Source organism: Antedon bifida, chromosome 1 (genome assembly GCF_963402885.1).
Source record: "Antedon bifida chromosome 1, ecAntBifi1.1, whole genome shotgun sequence".
Classification (NCBI taxonomy): Eukaryota; Metazoa; Echinodermata; class Crinoidea; order Comatulida; family Antedonidae; genus Antedon; species Antedon bifida.
This window is the reverse complement of record NC_136226.1, coordinates 5,828,678-5,847,091: the sequence shown is the minus strand read 5'-3', so window position 1 is coordinate 5,847,091 and position 18,414 is coordinate 5,828,678. Positions and strand designations below refer to the sequence as shown.

The following is an 18,414-nucleotide window of genomic DNA, read 5'->3' as shown; positions in this document are numbered from 1 at the left end:
TTAACCAGTTTTGTCGAAAAATAAAAGGGTCGAAATTTCGCCAATTTTGGAAAAAATCCCTGTACTATAGCACAGGGATTTTTTCGAAAAATGCCCAAAATATCGACTTTTTAAAATTCAATTATTATGCAATAATATGGGTATATATGCGCATATATTGCTTTGTAGCATCTTATAGAGCCATATTAACCAGTTTTGTCGAAAAATAAAAGGGTCAAAATTTTGCCAATTTTTAAAAAAATCCCTGTACTATAGCACAGGGATTTTTTCGAAAAATGCCCAAAATATCGACTTTTTAAAATTCAATTATTATGCAATAATATGGGTATATATGCGCATATATTGCTTTGTAGCACCTTATAGAGCCATATTAACTAGTTTTGTCGAAAAATAAAAGGGTCGAAATTTTGCCATTTTTGGAAAAAATCCCTGTACTATAGCACATGGATTTTTTCGAAAAATGCCCAAAATATCGACTTTTTAAAATTCAATTATTATGCAATAATATGGGTATATATGCGCATATATTGCTTTGTAGCATCTTATAGAGCCATATTAACCAGTTTTGTCGAAAAATAAAAGGGTCAAAATTTTGCCAATTTTTTAAAAAATCCCTGTACTATAGCACAGGGATTTTTTCGAAAAATGCCCAAAATATCGACTTTTTAAAATTTAATTATTATGCAATAATATGGGTATATATGCGCATATATTGCTTTGTAGCAACTTATAGAGCCATATTAACTAGTTTTGTCGAAAAATAAAAGGGTCGAAATTTTGCCATTTTTGGAAAAAATCCCGGTACTGCACAGAGATTTTTTCGAAAATGCCCAAAATATCGACTTTTTAAAATTCAATTATTATGCAATAATATGGGTATATATGCGCATATATTGCTTTGTAGCATCTTATAGAGCCATATTAACCAGTTTTGTCGAAAAATAAAAGGGTAGAAATTTTGCCATTTTTGGAAAAAATCCCTGTACTATAGCACATGGAATTTTTCGAAAAATGCCCAAAATATCGACTTTTAAAAAATCAATTATTATGCAATAATATGGGTATATATGCGCATATATTGCTTTGTAGCATCTTATAGAGCCATATTAACCAGTTTTGTCGAAAAATAAAAGGGTCGAAATTTTGCTATTTTTGAAAAAATCCCTGTACTATAGCACAGGGATTTTTTCGAAAAATGCCCAAAATATCGACTTTTTAAAATTCAATTATTATGCAATAATATGGGTATATATGCGCATATATTGCTTTGTAGCATCTTATAGAGCCATATTAACCAGTTTTGTCGACAAATAAAAGGGTCGAAATTTTGCCATTTTTTGAAATAATCCCTGTACAGGGATTTTTTCGAAAAATGCCCAAAATATCGACTTTTTAAAATTCAATTATTATGCAATAATATGGGTATATATGCGCATATATTGCTTTGTAGCATCTTATAGAGCCATATTAACTAGTTTTGTCGAAAAATAAAAGGGTCGAAATTTTGCCATTTTTGAAAAAATCCCTGTACTAATAGTACAGGGATTTTTTCGAAAAATGCCCAAAAAATCGACTTTTTAAAATTCAATTATTATGCAATAATATGGGTATATATGCTGGGTATATATATTGCTTTGTAAGTATAGGCCTAGTACAGGAAAATTTTCGAAAAATCGACCCTTTTATTTTTTCGCAAAACTGATTGCTATGACTCTATAAGATGATGATAACGCATAATATGCGCATATATGGCAATACTATTGCATAATAATTGAATTTTAAAAAATAGATATTTTGGCCATTTTTGAAAAAATCCCTGTACCATAGGCCTAGTACAGGGAATTTTTCGAAAAATCGACCCTTTTATTTTTTCGCAAAATAAATTTTAAAATGGCCAATATATCTATATTTTTTAATATATTGAGGTAATATGCGCAGTGTACATTATGTTCGTCTGCGCAAGTCAAATTCTGATATAGTAACAAGTTATGTCAACAAAATAAAAGAGTCACATTTGTCGAGAAAAAAATCTGTAGGCCTACTATTTTAGTACAGGAATTTTCTGAAATTGGGCAAAATATAAACTTTTATTTAACTAATTATTACGAAATAGTGTTAACATGTATTGGGTTATCATAATTTTATAGTGGCAACAATTAAAAGGTGTTTATTTGTTGTTTTATGTAACGTGTGGTCTATAACTATGCACATCAAATTACAAAAAATACAAAAATAATTTACAATGGCATATCATCTTCAAAAACCTTCAGTACAATATTTCATCAGTCATGCCTTTCAATCTAAATATAAATAATACTGTATCGACAGACACTTTGCCTATTGTTTATTAAAATAATTTATCGAATTAAAAATTAATAATCAAAGAAACACTAAAGATCACTGACATTAGGACACCACGATATACACTCGAAAGAATTATTATACCAATCCTGTAAGTACCTACAACACTGGTATTATGGGTCTGGAATGCTAAATAGTCAGTACATAATTGCCATATTTCGTTCTAAGGTATGCATAACTTCATACTATTAATAGGTATACTTTATCAACATACCTATTCTATTTATTTAATGTTTTCCGCGAATTCTTGAACCCTAAAATAATATTCGGGAACCACTGTCTGGTAAATGATGACACAGGCACCTGATGGTCAGTGACAGTTCCAGTGAAACACAACGCTTAAAAACTAAAATAGTCTACAAAACCAGGTGTTTTAATGTAGGTAAATTAAATAATAACACAGAGGAAAAACTTTATAAAACATATTTCTTGCAGTTAGTTTGATTTAAAAGTCTATTTCCAGTGGACTGAATCAATTGCAGACACATGGAAAGTGGATTAGAAACTTGCCTAGACATTGTTATCATCCACACACTGTCCTGGCCTAGACATTGTTATCGTCCACACACTGTCCTGGCCTAGACATTGTTATCATCCACACACTGTCCTGGCCTAGACATTGTTATCGTCCACACACTGTCCTGGTAGATTCAACTCGCCTTGTGAAGACTGTCCACCCTGGCTCTCTTCATCTTGTTGCTTCCCATGCAGCCAATAAGTCTTAACAAGACCACACCCCTAAAATAGAATAAAAATAATAATAATAATCAAGTTATTCTTTGTAATAAAATGTTTTCGTTATTATGAAAGAAATTCAAAACCAATTGTTCACGTTGAATATAATAAAAGTTTTCCAACTTTTAAAGTAAATTCAACGTAAATTTTGACTACCTTGGAAAGAATTTAGTTTTAATGTTTCAAATGTTTCAGTTATGTATAAATATATATGGTACTGGTGAAATATAAGTGATTCGTGTTTACCCTTACCTTTATCAAAACACCTCCCCTCTTTGTCATTGAAAACCCACCGACATCTGAAAGTATTTTGTGCGTCGCTTCGCTGACTTGAATACGATTTGCTACAAATACAGTACAATCATTATTCAGTTGATTAATACATTTCTAACCATTACGTCCTTACCAACCAGGTAAACGAATAAAGTTTTATTGGTTTAGCATAACAATAAAAACAAAATATCATTCGCAACTAGATGATTTTATTCAATATTATATCATAAATATCAGTTTATCTTCCATTTCAAAGAAACCATTAAAGCTTACCTCGATTTTAATCATATCCAAGCCAATCACTGCTTATTGTATTTTGTAGTTACGTAGTATTTATATCTTATAATTAACAAATCTCAATACCAACAGTACTTGGTAATTGTTTGTTAATTAAGCGCTCTTTGCTTATGCCTAATGAAGTTATTGTACTTACGAAGTCCATTAGATTCCATCCGGGAAGCCATGTTTACAGTTTCGCCAAACAAACAATATCTGGGCATCTTAGAACCAACAATACCAGCAACTACCGGACCTTTGAAAATACAGCAGAGTACAGATATATTCAACGTTGTCATTCTTAATATTAAATGTTGTACAGTACGCACATGAAATCAGCATTATTTTTTATATTATCTATAAATATTATTATAACACGACTGAGTGTATACTTTGGTTAATTTTGGATCACGTGCCGTTCAGTATTAGTTATATTGGTAAAGATTCTATTCAGTGATTCTATTAAATAGGAAGCACATTTCATTCGATGGATGCTTGATTGTCTTACAAGCCAAGTTAGAATAGAACAGCCATTTTTTCAACTCCTGAAAATATTCTCTCCATTCTTGTGTATAATAATTCAAACATCTATACCTGAATGTATACCGATTCGAACAGTCATAGCGACACCGCGTTTATGTGGTATCACAACGCTTTTTACACTTTGTAGCAGATCTAACGCAATCAGTGCGATCTCTCTTCCATGTTTGTTTCCATTTCGCTTTGGTACTCCTGAAAATATAATACAAATAATTAATATATAAGAAAAGAGGTGACACCCAATTAGAGGTGCAAAGATGGATGCTAATAATTTACTATGGACAAGATAGTTACCCGATACAATCATGTAGGCATCACCGATGGTCTCAACTTTGTAAACATCATACTTTCCAATAAATCTATCAAATACTGTGTAGACAGTATTCAACATGTCCACGACTTGAATGGGAGTGCTTCCGGAACAAATCCGAGTGAATTCCACGATGTCTGAAAACAAAATGGTCGCCATACTAAACGCTTCAGGCATGGCATTTTGATTACATTTTAGACTTTTCACAACAGATTTAGGCAGCAATTGGTTCAGCAACGTATCTGTACGTTTGCGTTCCTGGTTTAGAGAATGCGTTTGTTCGGCAAGTTTAAGCGTATAACCTTGACAGGAAGCTGTTAGAATTTCGACTGATTTCACTATAACGATACCAATACTAATTACAACGACCAAAATGCTGATGCTCATTGCTAAATCTGCTCGATCGGTTTCCACTGCCGCATCAAGTCTAGAGAGAATAATCACCGCCATTGCGCTTTGGATCTCATTCAACGTGTCGATGTACATAGTCATGTTTTCAAACCACCATGTCCCCTCCTGCCAAGATGGAAGTCTGTTGATGTTATTTTGTGCAACTTCTTTTCTCATCTTCGATATTGCTGTCTGAAAATCATAAACGACCCAAGACAGTTTTTCATCTAAGATAGAAGTTACAAGGGGCGAGTATATTTTAGACGTTCCTATACAACTTTCTCCGACTTGTCGTTTTTTCATATACCAAAGATAATCTCTTTGGTCAAAGCCACCTTTTGTAAAGAAGACGGCACCTAGTGTTCTTTCAATGCCGATTTGTTCCATACCAACAATCACAAACTGAAAGGCAACCAGCGTTTCCCAAATACCTTGTCCTCCAGATCTTCGAACACTTTGAGAAAGCCAATTAATGAAAATCTGAATCGTGTCTGTGTAGAAGTGGATTACGTCGTAAATTGTAATGTTGTGGTTTTCCAGGGTGAGGCGATATTTAAAAAGGTAATTGATGAAAGCATCTTTATTATGAAATGTCTGATGTGCCGTTGTTCCTTCCACTGGCCAGTCATCAATACTCTGCAGAACTTCGTCTGTTGTTGGATAGGTGTTGATCAGAAAAGTCTTTCGTTCCGGTCCGTTTTCACCCAATAGTGAACTGATGTAGAGGGCAGTCATGTCACGCTCTCGTTGCAAACTATGCACAAGGGAACCAATCTATACAAGAAACAGTGGTGTTAAGCTCTGTCTACACTATCAAACTTTATGTGACAAACAAAATGTGATGTGCCCATATATGGACATGATGATGTCATATCACTACCATATGTGGGCATATCAATACCACATTTGGGCACAGCACACTTTTTGCCCAAACATTTTAATTAACGTATACATGACTGAATTGAATGCTTTCTTTATTGGGCGTTAATTTTTCTCTTTAGTGGATTTTTAGTAGCGTGCAACGCGACTCTACAGCTCACTATGTCGGTCGGTCGGTCGGTCGGTTGGTAAACACTAACTTGAGCACGCGACTGCAGCCATGTATATGGCCTTGTTCAACATCTTTTTCCGTCAGCACATACTGTAGACCTACTGCAATACAAAATCTAAATTTCACTTACCTTTAATATTAAAACTGTTCTTTATTTATTTATTCTTTAGTGCACAATATAGTTTTAGATATTTCAATAACAATTAAATGCGTTTTAAATAATAAAAGAATTGTATTTACCTGTTGACTTAAGCGAACGTTTCTGTATGTTTCTGTAGCGTCCATACTGTGTCGAACAGTTGTAATGAAATCTGCGATAGCTAACGTTGTCAGTACAATGATTGGTAGCAGAATCAGAGTAAGCATTTTAACCATGTGTTTCTTTTTACCACTCGGTGTTAGAGGCGCTGCTCCGTCACATCTTCCCTCAATCGTACCAACAACCTACAATTAATAAATTATTTGAAATGGTTTAAATAATCTAATCAAGATTCGTTTTAAACATAAAATGAGAAAGAGAGAGAAACATAAAAGGAGGGGGAGAGAGAAACATACAATGAGAAAGAGAGAGAAACTCAACAGTTATTTTCAGAACTACGTGGTGTACCGCAAACTTTATATCAAAATTTGATTTCGTCATGCAAACTTTCAAACAACATACAATGAAAAAAGAATCAATATTAAATACACTAAATACTTTCGCACCTAATTATTTATATTGTTTCTTAATTTGTTCATTATCTTAGAAAAGGTTTAGAATAAATTTCGTTACAATGTTACAACTAAATAATTACCTCATGTATTGACTCAAAACTTGTGGTTCGGGATGGGATGGTACGCCTGAAATGCCAAAACATTATTATTATATAATATCACGAGTTTAAAAAGTATAATAAGTTACATAATATTAAGAAGTAAATCAGCTTTTTAAGTAAAAAATTGATCAACAAAAAATTATCTATAGTTCACTGATGACATGGAATTCATTTACGTCAATTATTAGTAGGAAGGCCTACTTTCAAAATGTTATAGAATTAAAAATATTACGTTTTATGATATGTAAAAATAATCTACTGTAACTTACGATATCAATTCCAAGTCTACGACTGCCATGCTGCTAATGAAACAAAAAGTAATCAGTTTCTCTATTTTATAACGACGAAGCCGTATATTAGAGAAGATGTTAATTACGTCACCATTTAATTATCGTCTATTCATTTAGCGAATTGAAAGTGTGGCTTCTTTTACTCACTTCGTATTATAATATGTACCGTACAATGTCTGCAACTTAACATATAGGTTTAGGTTGTAGCAGAAAATAAGTAGTAGTTGTACTGATAAAATAAATAAATATATAATGATAATATGAACTTAACACGATGCCAACGGTCAATACCATGTACAGTAGTAAAACAAAATGGTACCGCTATGTACAAAACATTACATAGTGTAGATATAGAATTGCATCGTATATTTATAATATTTTATTAATATTATATAAATTATATTACGCCTACTACATTTGTTTAATATAAATTCATATTCGTTTAAAATTGCAACATGAAATGCTATCAAACAAATCTTTGTATTACTTTTGCCAAAAGTTAGGAACCCAACCCCAACACCATTCGGATACTTTATAAAAATAAAAAGGTATTTGTATTCGATTTGTAATGATTCTTTATTACTATATAATACACGTTCATAATAAAATAAATATAATTTATAAAACACCCTACTTTTCTTTCATTCCGTCAGTCTATCAACTAAATTATATCAAGCCGAGGGAAAAGTATATATCCCTCAATTGTCACATTTCTTGTAATTCACTATTTAGTCTTTTACATATACATAAAATCTATGACTTATTATTTAGTTTTAAATTTGACGAAAGTCATCAATTCTCTAAAGCATGAAATTACGAATGTATCTAAATTTCTTTTCAAACGTTAAACTAGATAACCAATCTTAAATATTGCTAGCCCAAAAATCGACCTAGAAATCAGTTTGTTGAGGAATAGAGTGGGGAAGAACGTTCAAACTTCCCCGCATTCGCAATATGAATTAATATAACATAACTCCCAGGTCATCGTTCGTCGCAAAGTTACCCAAGAATGATATTGAGTAATTGAACATTCACGTCATGTGACCACAACGTCAAAAATCGACCTAGAAACAAAAGAGTGTGTTGAGGAATAGAGAGGGGAAGAAGAACGTCCAAACTTTGACGCATGCGCAATATGAATTATTATATATATCCCAGGTCATCGTTCGTCGGAAAGCTCCTTAAGGAGGATATTCAGTAGCGATTCACGTCATGTGACTACAACGTCAAAAATGTTCATGATTGTCCACAAGTAGAAAAGCGTTATTGATTTCTCCATTTTCGCATGTTAAAGAGTTTCTGTTGGTAGGAAGCAACGTTGCAACGTCTGACTCCATTGGAAGAAGGTACTGAAACTCTCCGTGATTGCAGGATATATCAACGCCTACCGTCTCACTAGCAGCAGTCGTTGCTATACAATTGTTTTGGAAGTCAATGACTCGTTCGTGGTTTCTGAAAGTTGAACAATGAACACAAAAATGTAGATCTCTAAAATCAAATGATCTTTATTTTACGTTAAAATATATCACTATATTCAGCACATTATTCATGTTTTTTTTAATTAAGAAATTCAAAGCGATTTGTAATTATTTTTTACACAACATTTAGGACTTTTTCCGTCACAATGGAACAAAATTACCAATCAAGATGCAAGGAAAATTAAACCGGATATATGCTGCCCTCTATACAAATCAACTTTTTTTTTCTGACGGTTTTTGATAACAGGGAACGCCAATGCTAATGTTTTAATGTATTTTAATTGTTCTTGTTTTACGCCTACTTGGTTCGAAAGTATTGATATTACTCTGGCCTCTAGTGGCCTCTAGTAGCCTACAGATGTCAGGGTTAGATGGTTACTAGCATTTCAAATGTTAATTTTACTCACCCACTGCACATCCCTGTCTGTTTTTTGTAGTAGATTTGTAGCACTTTTACCGTAATACACACGACTAAAACACACAGTAATACACTCCCTGTAACACTGAATATTATTTTTGTCCACGGAGATTCTGAGAGAATAATTTAAATACAATTGCAAACAGCGTTCACATAAAACAATGTAGGCCTACTATTGTACATATTTACCTGATCTTTTTCATTTTTTCATTTACGATAATGATACTTATACATTCAATTTGTAAATGTTAACGTACCGACAGATGTTGGTATAGGTTGAGTCGTATTTTCACATCTACTATGTTTCGTATCGTGATCACATCTAAAAATTATTTATTAGAATAAAAAATAAATGTGTTATTTAACAATCTGCCATGATTGTTGATGATATCGTAGTGTCTTTGATTGACACCAAAGTCATAGTCGACCTTCATGATGAAGTAGACGTGAGTCCCGTGTTCGGCATTATATTGTTGGGTGGCCAGTTCCTTTTCACGCCGCCTTGTATCCTCCCCAGTATTTTCAACCCGGTACTCATTTACAGCTGAGTGGAATGGGAGTTGAACCCGGGTCTCTCTATATGACATAATGAAACAAAATACCTGCATATAAAGCCGTTTGTCTGTTTATCAATACACTGTGAATTCTCTGGACAGTATCCAATGTTTAACGAACAATTCCAAGTACATTGATTTTCTGTAGGGACACACGTAATTCCACTCTGACATCCTTCAAAGTCACAGACATCATCAATACGTATATAAAATCCTGTAATATAAAGATATTCCATGACGCTACCTAGATCAGAAAGACTGATAAGTCTCATAATGCGTTTGTATGCGCGCGCACACGCTTGGTCATTTGTAATACATCGTTGCCATTTGATTGATTAATCAATAATAATTACAAAATTTATTGATACACATGCATATTTTTTAGATTGCATTAGGCCTATTACATCATAACTATGTATAAAAACGTTTCCATCACTAGAAATATAACGTGAAATTATTATTATTTTTTTATTTCAACTTTATTTTAGAGAAGGTAACCTTTCCAGCTAAACCAGTAGGCCAGCTGATATCCAGGGACCTCTTTAAAGTGATAAAGTATGTAACATCTATTATCTATTATACTAAATTAAACACTTTAAATTTAAACACTTTACAATGTAAAAAAACAATATAGGCCTAAAAAAAACGTACATTTAACAAAGTACAATAAAACACGTTTTCTAAACTTAAATTTAAAGGAATAAATATTAGAAGTACTACACAGTAGGCTTACCTCTGGTGTTCTGCACGTACAGGTGGAAGACGTTGAGTTGACCAAGATAGCCGTCTAACTCTACTGCATTATATATTGTTTTGATAACCCTTTTCTGGTGTTCGTAGTCTAATGTAATAGCGTACCTCAGCTGTAAATACATTACAAGATCTTCTTGTCTAAAACAGAAATATGTTGTACGCCATTAGTTAAATTTTTCTTCCACTGTTCAAGAAGGTAACGTTTAAAAATTGTTTAATATATATAGTATAATTATGATAAAATCGATGATACACTTGACTTGCAGTGTAAATAATTTTCGCCTTAAGATATATTGTCCCCCTAAAAAATCGTTTTTCAAATTTTTTTTTAATATGCCATTTCAATGTCACGTAATAGTTATTCACTTTGACCAAAAACTGGATCGAAAAAAAAATGATTTACCTAAAAAGAATGTAAATAAAAGTAAAAAATACTTAAATTGTCTGTCATACAATGGTTTTGTTTAAATTAACCGTTTCGTTTCTTTTTTAAGTGAAATAATTGTTTTTGTTTTGTTATTGTTTTGTTACAGAAGTGAATACCTTTATTAAAATCTTCATTTTCGTGTTTTGGGAGACAATACATCTTTAAAGATTGACTTTACTTTGTTACAATATAACTGTATAGTTATTACTTACGTACACGCAATCAAGGCAACTGACTTGAATGACTGGTCACTACCAAGTAACTCACTAATCTGATAATGATTTAAAAAATACCAGTAACCTCACTGTAAATACATACACAAAACAAATGATCAATCTATAAATTGATCACCAATCAATTCGTTTCATTCACTGGGGGTTTCATGCGTTAAATGTTTGTTTATGCGTACACCAAAAGTGTTAAGCATAATATTTGCCTACGGTAACAAAGTAGGAAGTTAAGCGTGGTTCCCACTAGAACGCAACGCAGCGACGTATCGGACGCAAAGTGATGTATTGCGTAATCACAAGTGGAAACCGACGACGCAATTTATAGTGCTGCAAACATCGTAGGTTTGATTTCACGCAGGCGGGGGCAAACACAATGATTGGAAGGGCATTTTCTTACGTTGCGTAGATTGCGTTACGTTGCGTCGCTAGTGGGAACCAAGCTTTAGTGTAAGTCTAGTGTAGACCTAAATGAAATGAGTTTGTTTCAAGCTGCACATTGACGGTCATCTGCAGGCCAACGTGACTTGAAAATTATGAAATGTCATAAATACAATATTAAGTACAACGAAGCTCAGATATACATTACCTGCTTAAGAACTTCATCCTGAATATGTTGAAGATCAAGGCCTGAGTCGGGTCCAACTGAGAAGTGAAGATTCATATAATCCTGATCGACCTCTACCAACACAAAAACAATATTTGCAACTTTACTTAAAGGCCTATAATATGTTATATTTTGAATGAAAAATAACCTAGTTCACATTGGAAACAGCAGTAAAAGTACGAGGCCTACAGTAAATTGAGATCCTTTATAATTATAACGTAAATTCGATATTTTATTCTAAAGCTCTGTCTACACTATCAAACTAGTTTGACAAAAAAATGTGATGTGCCCAAATATGGTAGTGATATGAATCATGTCCATATGTGGGGGGCACATCACATTTTTCACATAAAAGTTTGACAGTGTAGACAGAGCTTTAGAATAGAATATCGAATTTACGTTATAATTAAAAAGGAACTTAATTTAGTTTTAGAGTTTAGTCAAATACCCTAGTTAACATTTTGTAAATATCAGTTTGAGGCATGTGATTCAAATCCACATTCAATCTTCTATCCTAAACATTTGGCACAGACATTACATTACATTTTGGAATACTCTTTGCTTGTTGCTGAATAGTTTCCACCATTTACTGTTTCTCATGGTTCAAAGTGTGTCTCGGGATTGTATAGGCCTAGGCCTATTGGTTAAGCGTGGTTCCCACTAGAACGCAACGCAGCGACGTATCGACGCAAAGTGTCATGTTGTATTGCGTAATCAAAAGTAAAGCGTGGTTCCCACTAGCGACGCAAGACAAGGACGTAACGCAACGCAAGTGAATTGACCAATCACAAGCGATGGCTTATTCGCTTGTGATTGCTACCTGTCTATAACTTCGCTTGTCATTGGTTAAAACGCTTGCGTTGCGTTTACGTCCTTGCGTTACGTTCTAGTTTGAACCAAGCTTAAGAACCGACGACGCAATAGTGCTGCAAACATCGGTTTGATTTCACGCAGGCGGGAGCAAACACAATTTATATTGGAAGGGCATTTGCTTACGTTGCGTAGATGATTGCGTTACGTTGCGTCGCTAGTGGGAACCAATCTTTAAGAGTTATCAGTATATACTGCCGTACTAACCCTCGTATAGTGAACCGTTTTCTGCTGCATAATCACTGAGCACAGACGACCAGGACATGCTTCCTATTTCTTCAATTAAAGACAGAGGAACATTTTCTATTGAAAAAAGTTCCAAATTACTTTGACTATCTTCGTGTACTGATGTTTCTGTAAATATAAAATAAGTACTTAAACCATTGCATGTTTAAAGCATATCGCATCGATAATAAAAATGAAAATTAATAGTAAATCAATGAAGTAGCAATTGTAATAGCATATTATATCAGCATCATAATTACTGATTAAACAAACACGACAAAATAGTTTAAACTTAAGCTCTGTCTACACTATCAAACTTTATGTGACAAATAAGTGTGATGTGCCCAAATATGGTAGTGATATGCCCAAATATGGTAGTGATGTGACATCATCATGTCCATATATGGGCACATCACATTTGTTTGTCACACAAACTTTGATAGTGTAGACAGAGCTTAATATGGATAATAACAATAGGCCTACGGGTATTTTCAGTTTGAAAAGTTTCAGTGCCCCAAGCACGTGTCAAATGAGGGTTACACTCATCATACTCTAATTGTCCGTAACTCCTACTGTGTAATAACGTCATTTTTTTAACTGAGGGTCGTTCACCTACAGATAATATTTTTTGTCACATGACTGCTCAGATGCGCATTTGTACAGAACTATAAAGAACAAAACTTGACACTATTACAAGAAAGTTCATCACAGCGCGTACTGTTATTTATGAAAATAGCCGTTGGAGTTGGCAGAAATAATAGCTTCATCGCCGTTGGCTTCATCTCACTAATACATAACTGCCAAAATATTGGCCAATCAAGTCAATGATATTGCCTTATCGTTGGCGTAGGTCTGCGCAGTCGATTGGTGATTTTTCGCCAAGATTTGCAAAAAGGTAGCATTATTACATATTATTCTGTCAAAACAATATTACAACTTGCCTCACAGTCATTCTACTTTCCGCAAGCGATATACGCAACCACGGGATTGGTCACGTATGAGTACATCATTGTTCTCGCGCGTTTTGTTTTGTTGGGCAGACGGTAATCTTGTAGTAGAGACATATTATATTCATGATTCTCATCACTGCATGTCATTACATCCATTTCAGTCAATTAGCCGCCGTAAACATTTAGCGTATGTTACCAAAACAAAATTAACATTTTTTTTTCCTTTTCTTGAAAACGACCTCCATGACGCCAGTACTTAGCTGGTTTCACCACGAGCGCACATCGTTAATTGACGTGGTTCCGATCCAATCAATTTATAAAAACAGTTACATACATCAAATATTTTTTTATTACTGATTATTTTTAATATTAAGTTAATACTGTATCAATAAAAATAGGCCGACAATAAAGAGAATAAATAAAACAATTTTTATAAAATCTTTCTAAAAAAATCTCAATACATCGACCTTTGACCTACCTATCGTTTTACTTTACATATGACCCTATAGGCCTATTCAATACCAGGGTCTTTGCAAGTCTTATGATTGGTCTAATACCAAAGTAACTTCAATAAAATAATACAGTAATGTATTTACTAATAATTATATATATGTATTTTGAAAATAATAGGCCTTACTGAAAGAGAAATAGTAAACAGTACGCACAGTATAGTTAGTCATTTAAACTAAAAAATAATTTCTGAATATATAAACCATTTATATTTCAACTATATATTAAAAAAAAAAAATGACGTAGATGTAATTCCATATCAACAAATTTATAACAGAAAATAGGTTCTAAAAAATACGATAATCTCTATGTGATTAGAACCAAATTAAGTGTTGGGAAAAAGTATTAGGCCTACTTGGGATTTGTTACTAGTAAATCCATAAACTTACCTCCAGCTGCCAAGCTCCGCAGGCTAACATCTAAGAATAAAACAACGATAATATAGTAGGGTTTGACCATGTTCTGCCTACTTCCAAATTTGCATCGTCTGACGGGTAGAACAACCACGCGTTCATTAACCATCTTTCACAGTTACATCCACTTTCACTTAAATCAAGTGTCTATTTCTCACAAGCTGACAACAACCGCACGAGAACAATTTGTACTTTACACGAAATACTTCAATACCGAAAACATTCATACTGACAGTAATAATGATCAAATCTGATATATTTGTAGTCTGCTAAAACACTCTAGTGATTGCGCACCCCGTTCTGCTCATGCGTGGCGTTGCTTTTAACGAGAATTCAATCAGACCACAGGGAAATACATCTGACAGATCTGTTGCTCGTAAATCATGCAGTAGTTATGTCACTAACATTTTTACTTACAGCTCTAAAATAAAACTCAATCGATCCAAGCTTGAGGTTATTGATTCAGTATAGGCCTGATTAAAACTACAGTAGGCCTACAGTAGTAGTTTCCTAAACATTTTACTAATCAGTCTTCAAACGACTTCTACAGACAAATTTATTCTATTTTCTGCTGAAATGATTTCTAATTTTTTAATAACACAGATCCTTAAGTTGTTAAAGTGATGAAATTTATACGAATAGTGAATAGTCAACTATTAATTGTGTTTATCGTAATGATTATGTTAATTAAAATGATTATATGTAGTTTACAGAACGGAACAAGAGAGTCTACAATTTTTTTTCCCTTATATGAATATGATTTTATGTTTAGTTAATTAATGATTGAATGCATATATGCAAATACACTATACAATCATATCTTAACTTTATGTGACAACTAAATGGAATGTGCCCATATATTGGACATGATGTTTGGGCATATCACTACTATATTTGGGCACGTCGCACTTGTTAGACAGAGCTTTATACAGTAAAAATTACCAGGGTTTTATTTATTTATTTATTTATTTTTTATTTATTTCATTTCCCAACCAACAGTGAACTCATGGTTCACCACTTACAGGAGGGAACAATACAATACAGGTTTAACAATATTATCGTCACAGTCTTTGTAATTTTACCAAAATAGGCTCTAATTCAGCATTTCCCTATATTGATATTAAGTTAAAAAGATATGTTGTATACAAACATGATTACTGATGGTCACGCTGATGATGATAATGACGAAATCGACGATGTATAATTATATTATTAAAATTATAATTATTAACATAAATGCCTAAATGTTAGTATTGAACAAAATCCAGTAAATGTTATTTCTCGAGAGTGGAAAATTGTTTAAATCTACGTTTTACTTTACTTATTGATATGATTATCCGGATAATGAGTGCTACTGTATGATGACAATAAATAAAAGGGTTGGCAATATGATTGAACTGCTAAATGTGTTGTATTACCAGAATTTGTTTACAATTACGTTTCATTGAAAGGAAGAGAATTTCATTTGTCAAAACGTTATTGTTTATTAGAACCAAACAATACAAGATGTCAGCAGTTATTGTCTTATAAAATACAAATAATCTATTTCCTCTTAGTCATCCATCATTCACGTTGCGGTCTGTTTCCCACGATGGTCCCACCCTAAGTCTCCCGAGTTTTTAACAAGGCAATTCAGGTAATAGATAGAAAAAATTAATAGCATATATGCTAACCCATATTTCGTTGAACTTAATAGCCTAGCTTAAACCCTTTTCATATCATAGCTTTCCGGACAATTCCCAATACGTAATCTACGTTTGATATCTGCTTCAACCAAGATGACGATTGACAAATATACTGAAAAGTGTTTCTGGAAACCTTTAAGATGCTTGATCTAGGTCATTGTATCTTCAATGATGGGCGTATATTAGCCTGATGTTGATGTCCCTTTGGCTTCAATGAAAATTCATTCGGCATTCAACAGCAAGATTTGTTTTTTTCCTAAGAATTCTTCAAATAATAAAATAAATAATTTGAAAGCAAAAACCTCAAAAAGGACTAATGATCAATAAATAATGATGTAAATTGTAATTTTTCTCGGTTTATTCGTTTGCTAAATTTTAAGTTTTCCAATGAATCATAAAGATAAACTATTTCCTGTTGTTACTGATTTTGTATTCTTGATTTCAATCATTTCTCAATATTATCTGAGATGTGTGCCACGGGTGACATACATAATGGAGTAGGCCTACCAACTAGTGTGCGTCACGTGTAACCGAGTGAATACAGGACGCCTTGTGGTAATATGAGTCATACTAAAATTAAGTTTAATTTGGTACCGTTTATCTTCTAAAGTCCTATATATGACTTGTTGTGATAAATAAAGTAGAATCCATGTATTATTAGGGTAATACATGGGGGTATCAACAAATTGTCCTCTTATGGATTGACCCATGATTGACCCCTGATGTCTTGTTAATACATAATTATTTCATAATGAAAGTGTCCACTCAAGGAGTGTCCTCTGAAAATGGATGTAACAAAGCAATTTTTTTTATCGGGATTGTTACTATTTTTTAGGAGGTAGGAGAGCTGTGTTATTTTATGCAAATTTGCTTTCCGACTTTCTGATGGTTAATATGTTTTGTTTGTAATTCTAAGCATTGATCTGAATTTTCTTTTTAATCAGTACTATGAACCACTAACTTCTTTTTAGAATGCACAAAAATACAATGTATTGGCCTACACAAACAAACTTTAAATCGGGTGGTAGTATTCTTGTACAACAAGCAATGGGAGTTTAATACTTTTCTTAGTACGTATACGCTATTTATATAATTACTCTAAAATAACCAACCTGTAATAATAATAATAATCAACTCCCATAACTACTCTTCACCTAATTTAAGTAAAGCATTTATTGCGCACAAACTAAATGACATTCAAAAAAAAGAAAACCACAGCCGAAAATCATCAGACATGACGTGTATCTTGAAAATGGTTAGTACTAACTAATTTCCAGTCGGCGATTACTCTTGGGTTTTAAGAAAGCGCCGACGATCGCAGTCATTATTCTGTTAATATAAAACAGAAAACTCTCGTATTCTCCTTTGTTCCTAATAATCTAAAAAGGAAAACCCTATCACGGATATGATCCGGGATGAACAGTATCCGCGTGGTTGGCTTCAATCTGCTATCGATTTCATATCATTTTGTGATAGAATTACACAGTTGCAATTTGTTAACTCTGTGAAAGTCTGGTGATGCAATGTCATTCTTATAGAAAGCGGTAAGTTTCAAACGTAAGCCCAAGGGATAATATAAAGGAATTGAATATTTTCCGCTTAGGGTTTCAAGAGTTTCAGAAACTCTAGAAGATGCATTGCTTACACTTTTTGTATTTTATAAATGTCCGTTTGAGAGCGTTTTGTTTATTTAATTTTATTATTTAAATTCTCTACTTAAGTTTTGTCATCTAGGTTACGTCTGGACAAAACCCAATACACTTAGTGCCTCTCAGTTAAAAAGAACGGTCAATGACCAGTTTTATGAACAAATTCGCTTTGTTGGCTTAATGATATCAAAAACAATCAGTCTAAGATGCGCACTTATTTTCCTATTTAAAAATAATTTTTTCACTGAAAATTATTGTCGACTAATCACTGTTGAGATGCGCTCACATGTTGCTAAATGTGCACATTCGTTGATGATTGAAAAGGGGCGCCGTACCCATATTTTGCCCTCTGATAGACTATGTACCTTTTGCAATAGAAACGAAATTGAAGACGAATTATTTGATTTTTTAATCAAATGCTCGTTATTATTCTGATTTACGTTATGATTTGTATAACAATGTTAGAGAGGGAGGTATTTATTTTGATTATTTTTAAATGGCAATGACAAATTCAAATTTTTCTTATGCGCACATGATTTTGATATTATTTTGCCTGTTACCAATTACGTTACATATAATTAATTATTTTTGAAAGTTCTGATGTTGT

At 33.0% G+C, this 18,414-nt stretch overlaps 2 protein-coding genes across 6 annotated transcripts in view; both read right to left on the bottom strand.

Annotated features, from left to right (window-relative positions):
- Window positions 1-2,973: 2,973 nt before the first annotated feature.
- Window positions 2,974-7,049, bottom strand: LOC144846046 (uncharacterized). The gene is made up of 8 exons (XM_078703520.1): window positions 7,021-7,049; window positions 6,731-6,776; window positions 6,177-6,380; window positions 4,480-5,659; window positions 4,240-4,377; window positions 3,803-3,901; window positions 3,349-3,440; window positions 2,974-3,099 (listed from the first exon to the last, which is right to left on the bottom strand). Exons 1-8 carry the CDS (start codon window positions 7,047-7,049, stop codon window positions 2,974-2,976), a joined length of 1,914 nt encoding a protein of 637 aa, XP_078559646.1.
- Window positions 7,050-7,603: 554 nt separating this feature from the next.
- The window catches only part of LOC144839179 (uncharacterized), a 24,854-nt gene continuing 14,043 nt past the window's right edge, over window positions 7,604-18,414 (bottom strand). The window contains exons 1-10 of one of the 5 annotated variants that reach the window (XR_013611735.1): window positions 14,450-14,721; window positions 12,583-12,729; window positions 11,488-11,579; window positions 10,884-10,942; window positions 10,225-10,382; window positions 9,540-9,705; window positions 9,195-9,259; window positions 8,927-9,050; window positions 8,106-8,493; window positions 7,604-7,931 (exon numbers count right to left, since the gene is read on the bottom strand). Coding sequence is in view for 4 of the 5 variants with exons in the window: in XM_078694501.1 (XP_078550627.1) it covers window positions 8,094-8,101; window positions 8,276-8,493; window positions 8,927-9,050; window positions 9,195-9,259; window positions 9,540-9,705; window positions 10,225-10,382; window positions 10,884-10,942; window positions 11,488-11,579; window positions 12,583-12,729; window positions 14,450-14,582 (1,170 nt within the window). In the remaining variant the exon portion in view is untranslated. Of the gene's footprint in view, window positions 8,494-8,926; window positions 9,051-9,194; window positions 9,260-9,539; window positions 9,706-10,224; window positions 10,383-10,883; window positions 10,943-11,487; window positions 11,580-12,582; window positions 12,730-13,083; window positions 13,361-14,449; window positions 14,722-18,414 lie in introns of those variants that run through there. The other 4 variants (XM_078694501.1, XM_078694496.1, XM_078694506.1 and 1 more) reach the window with 4 other exon arrangements.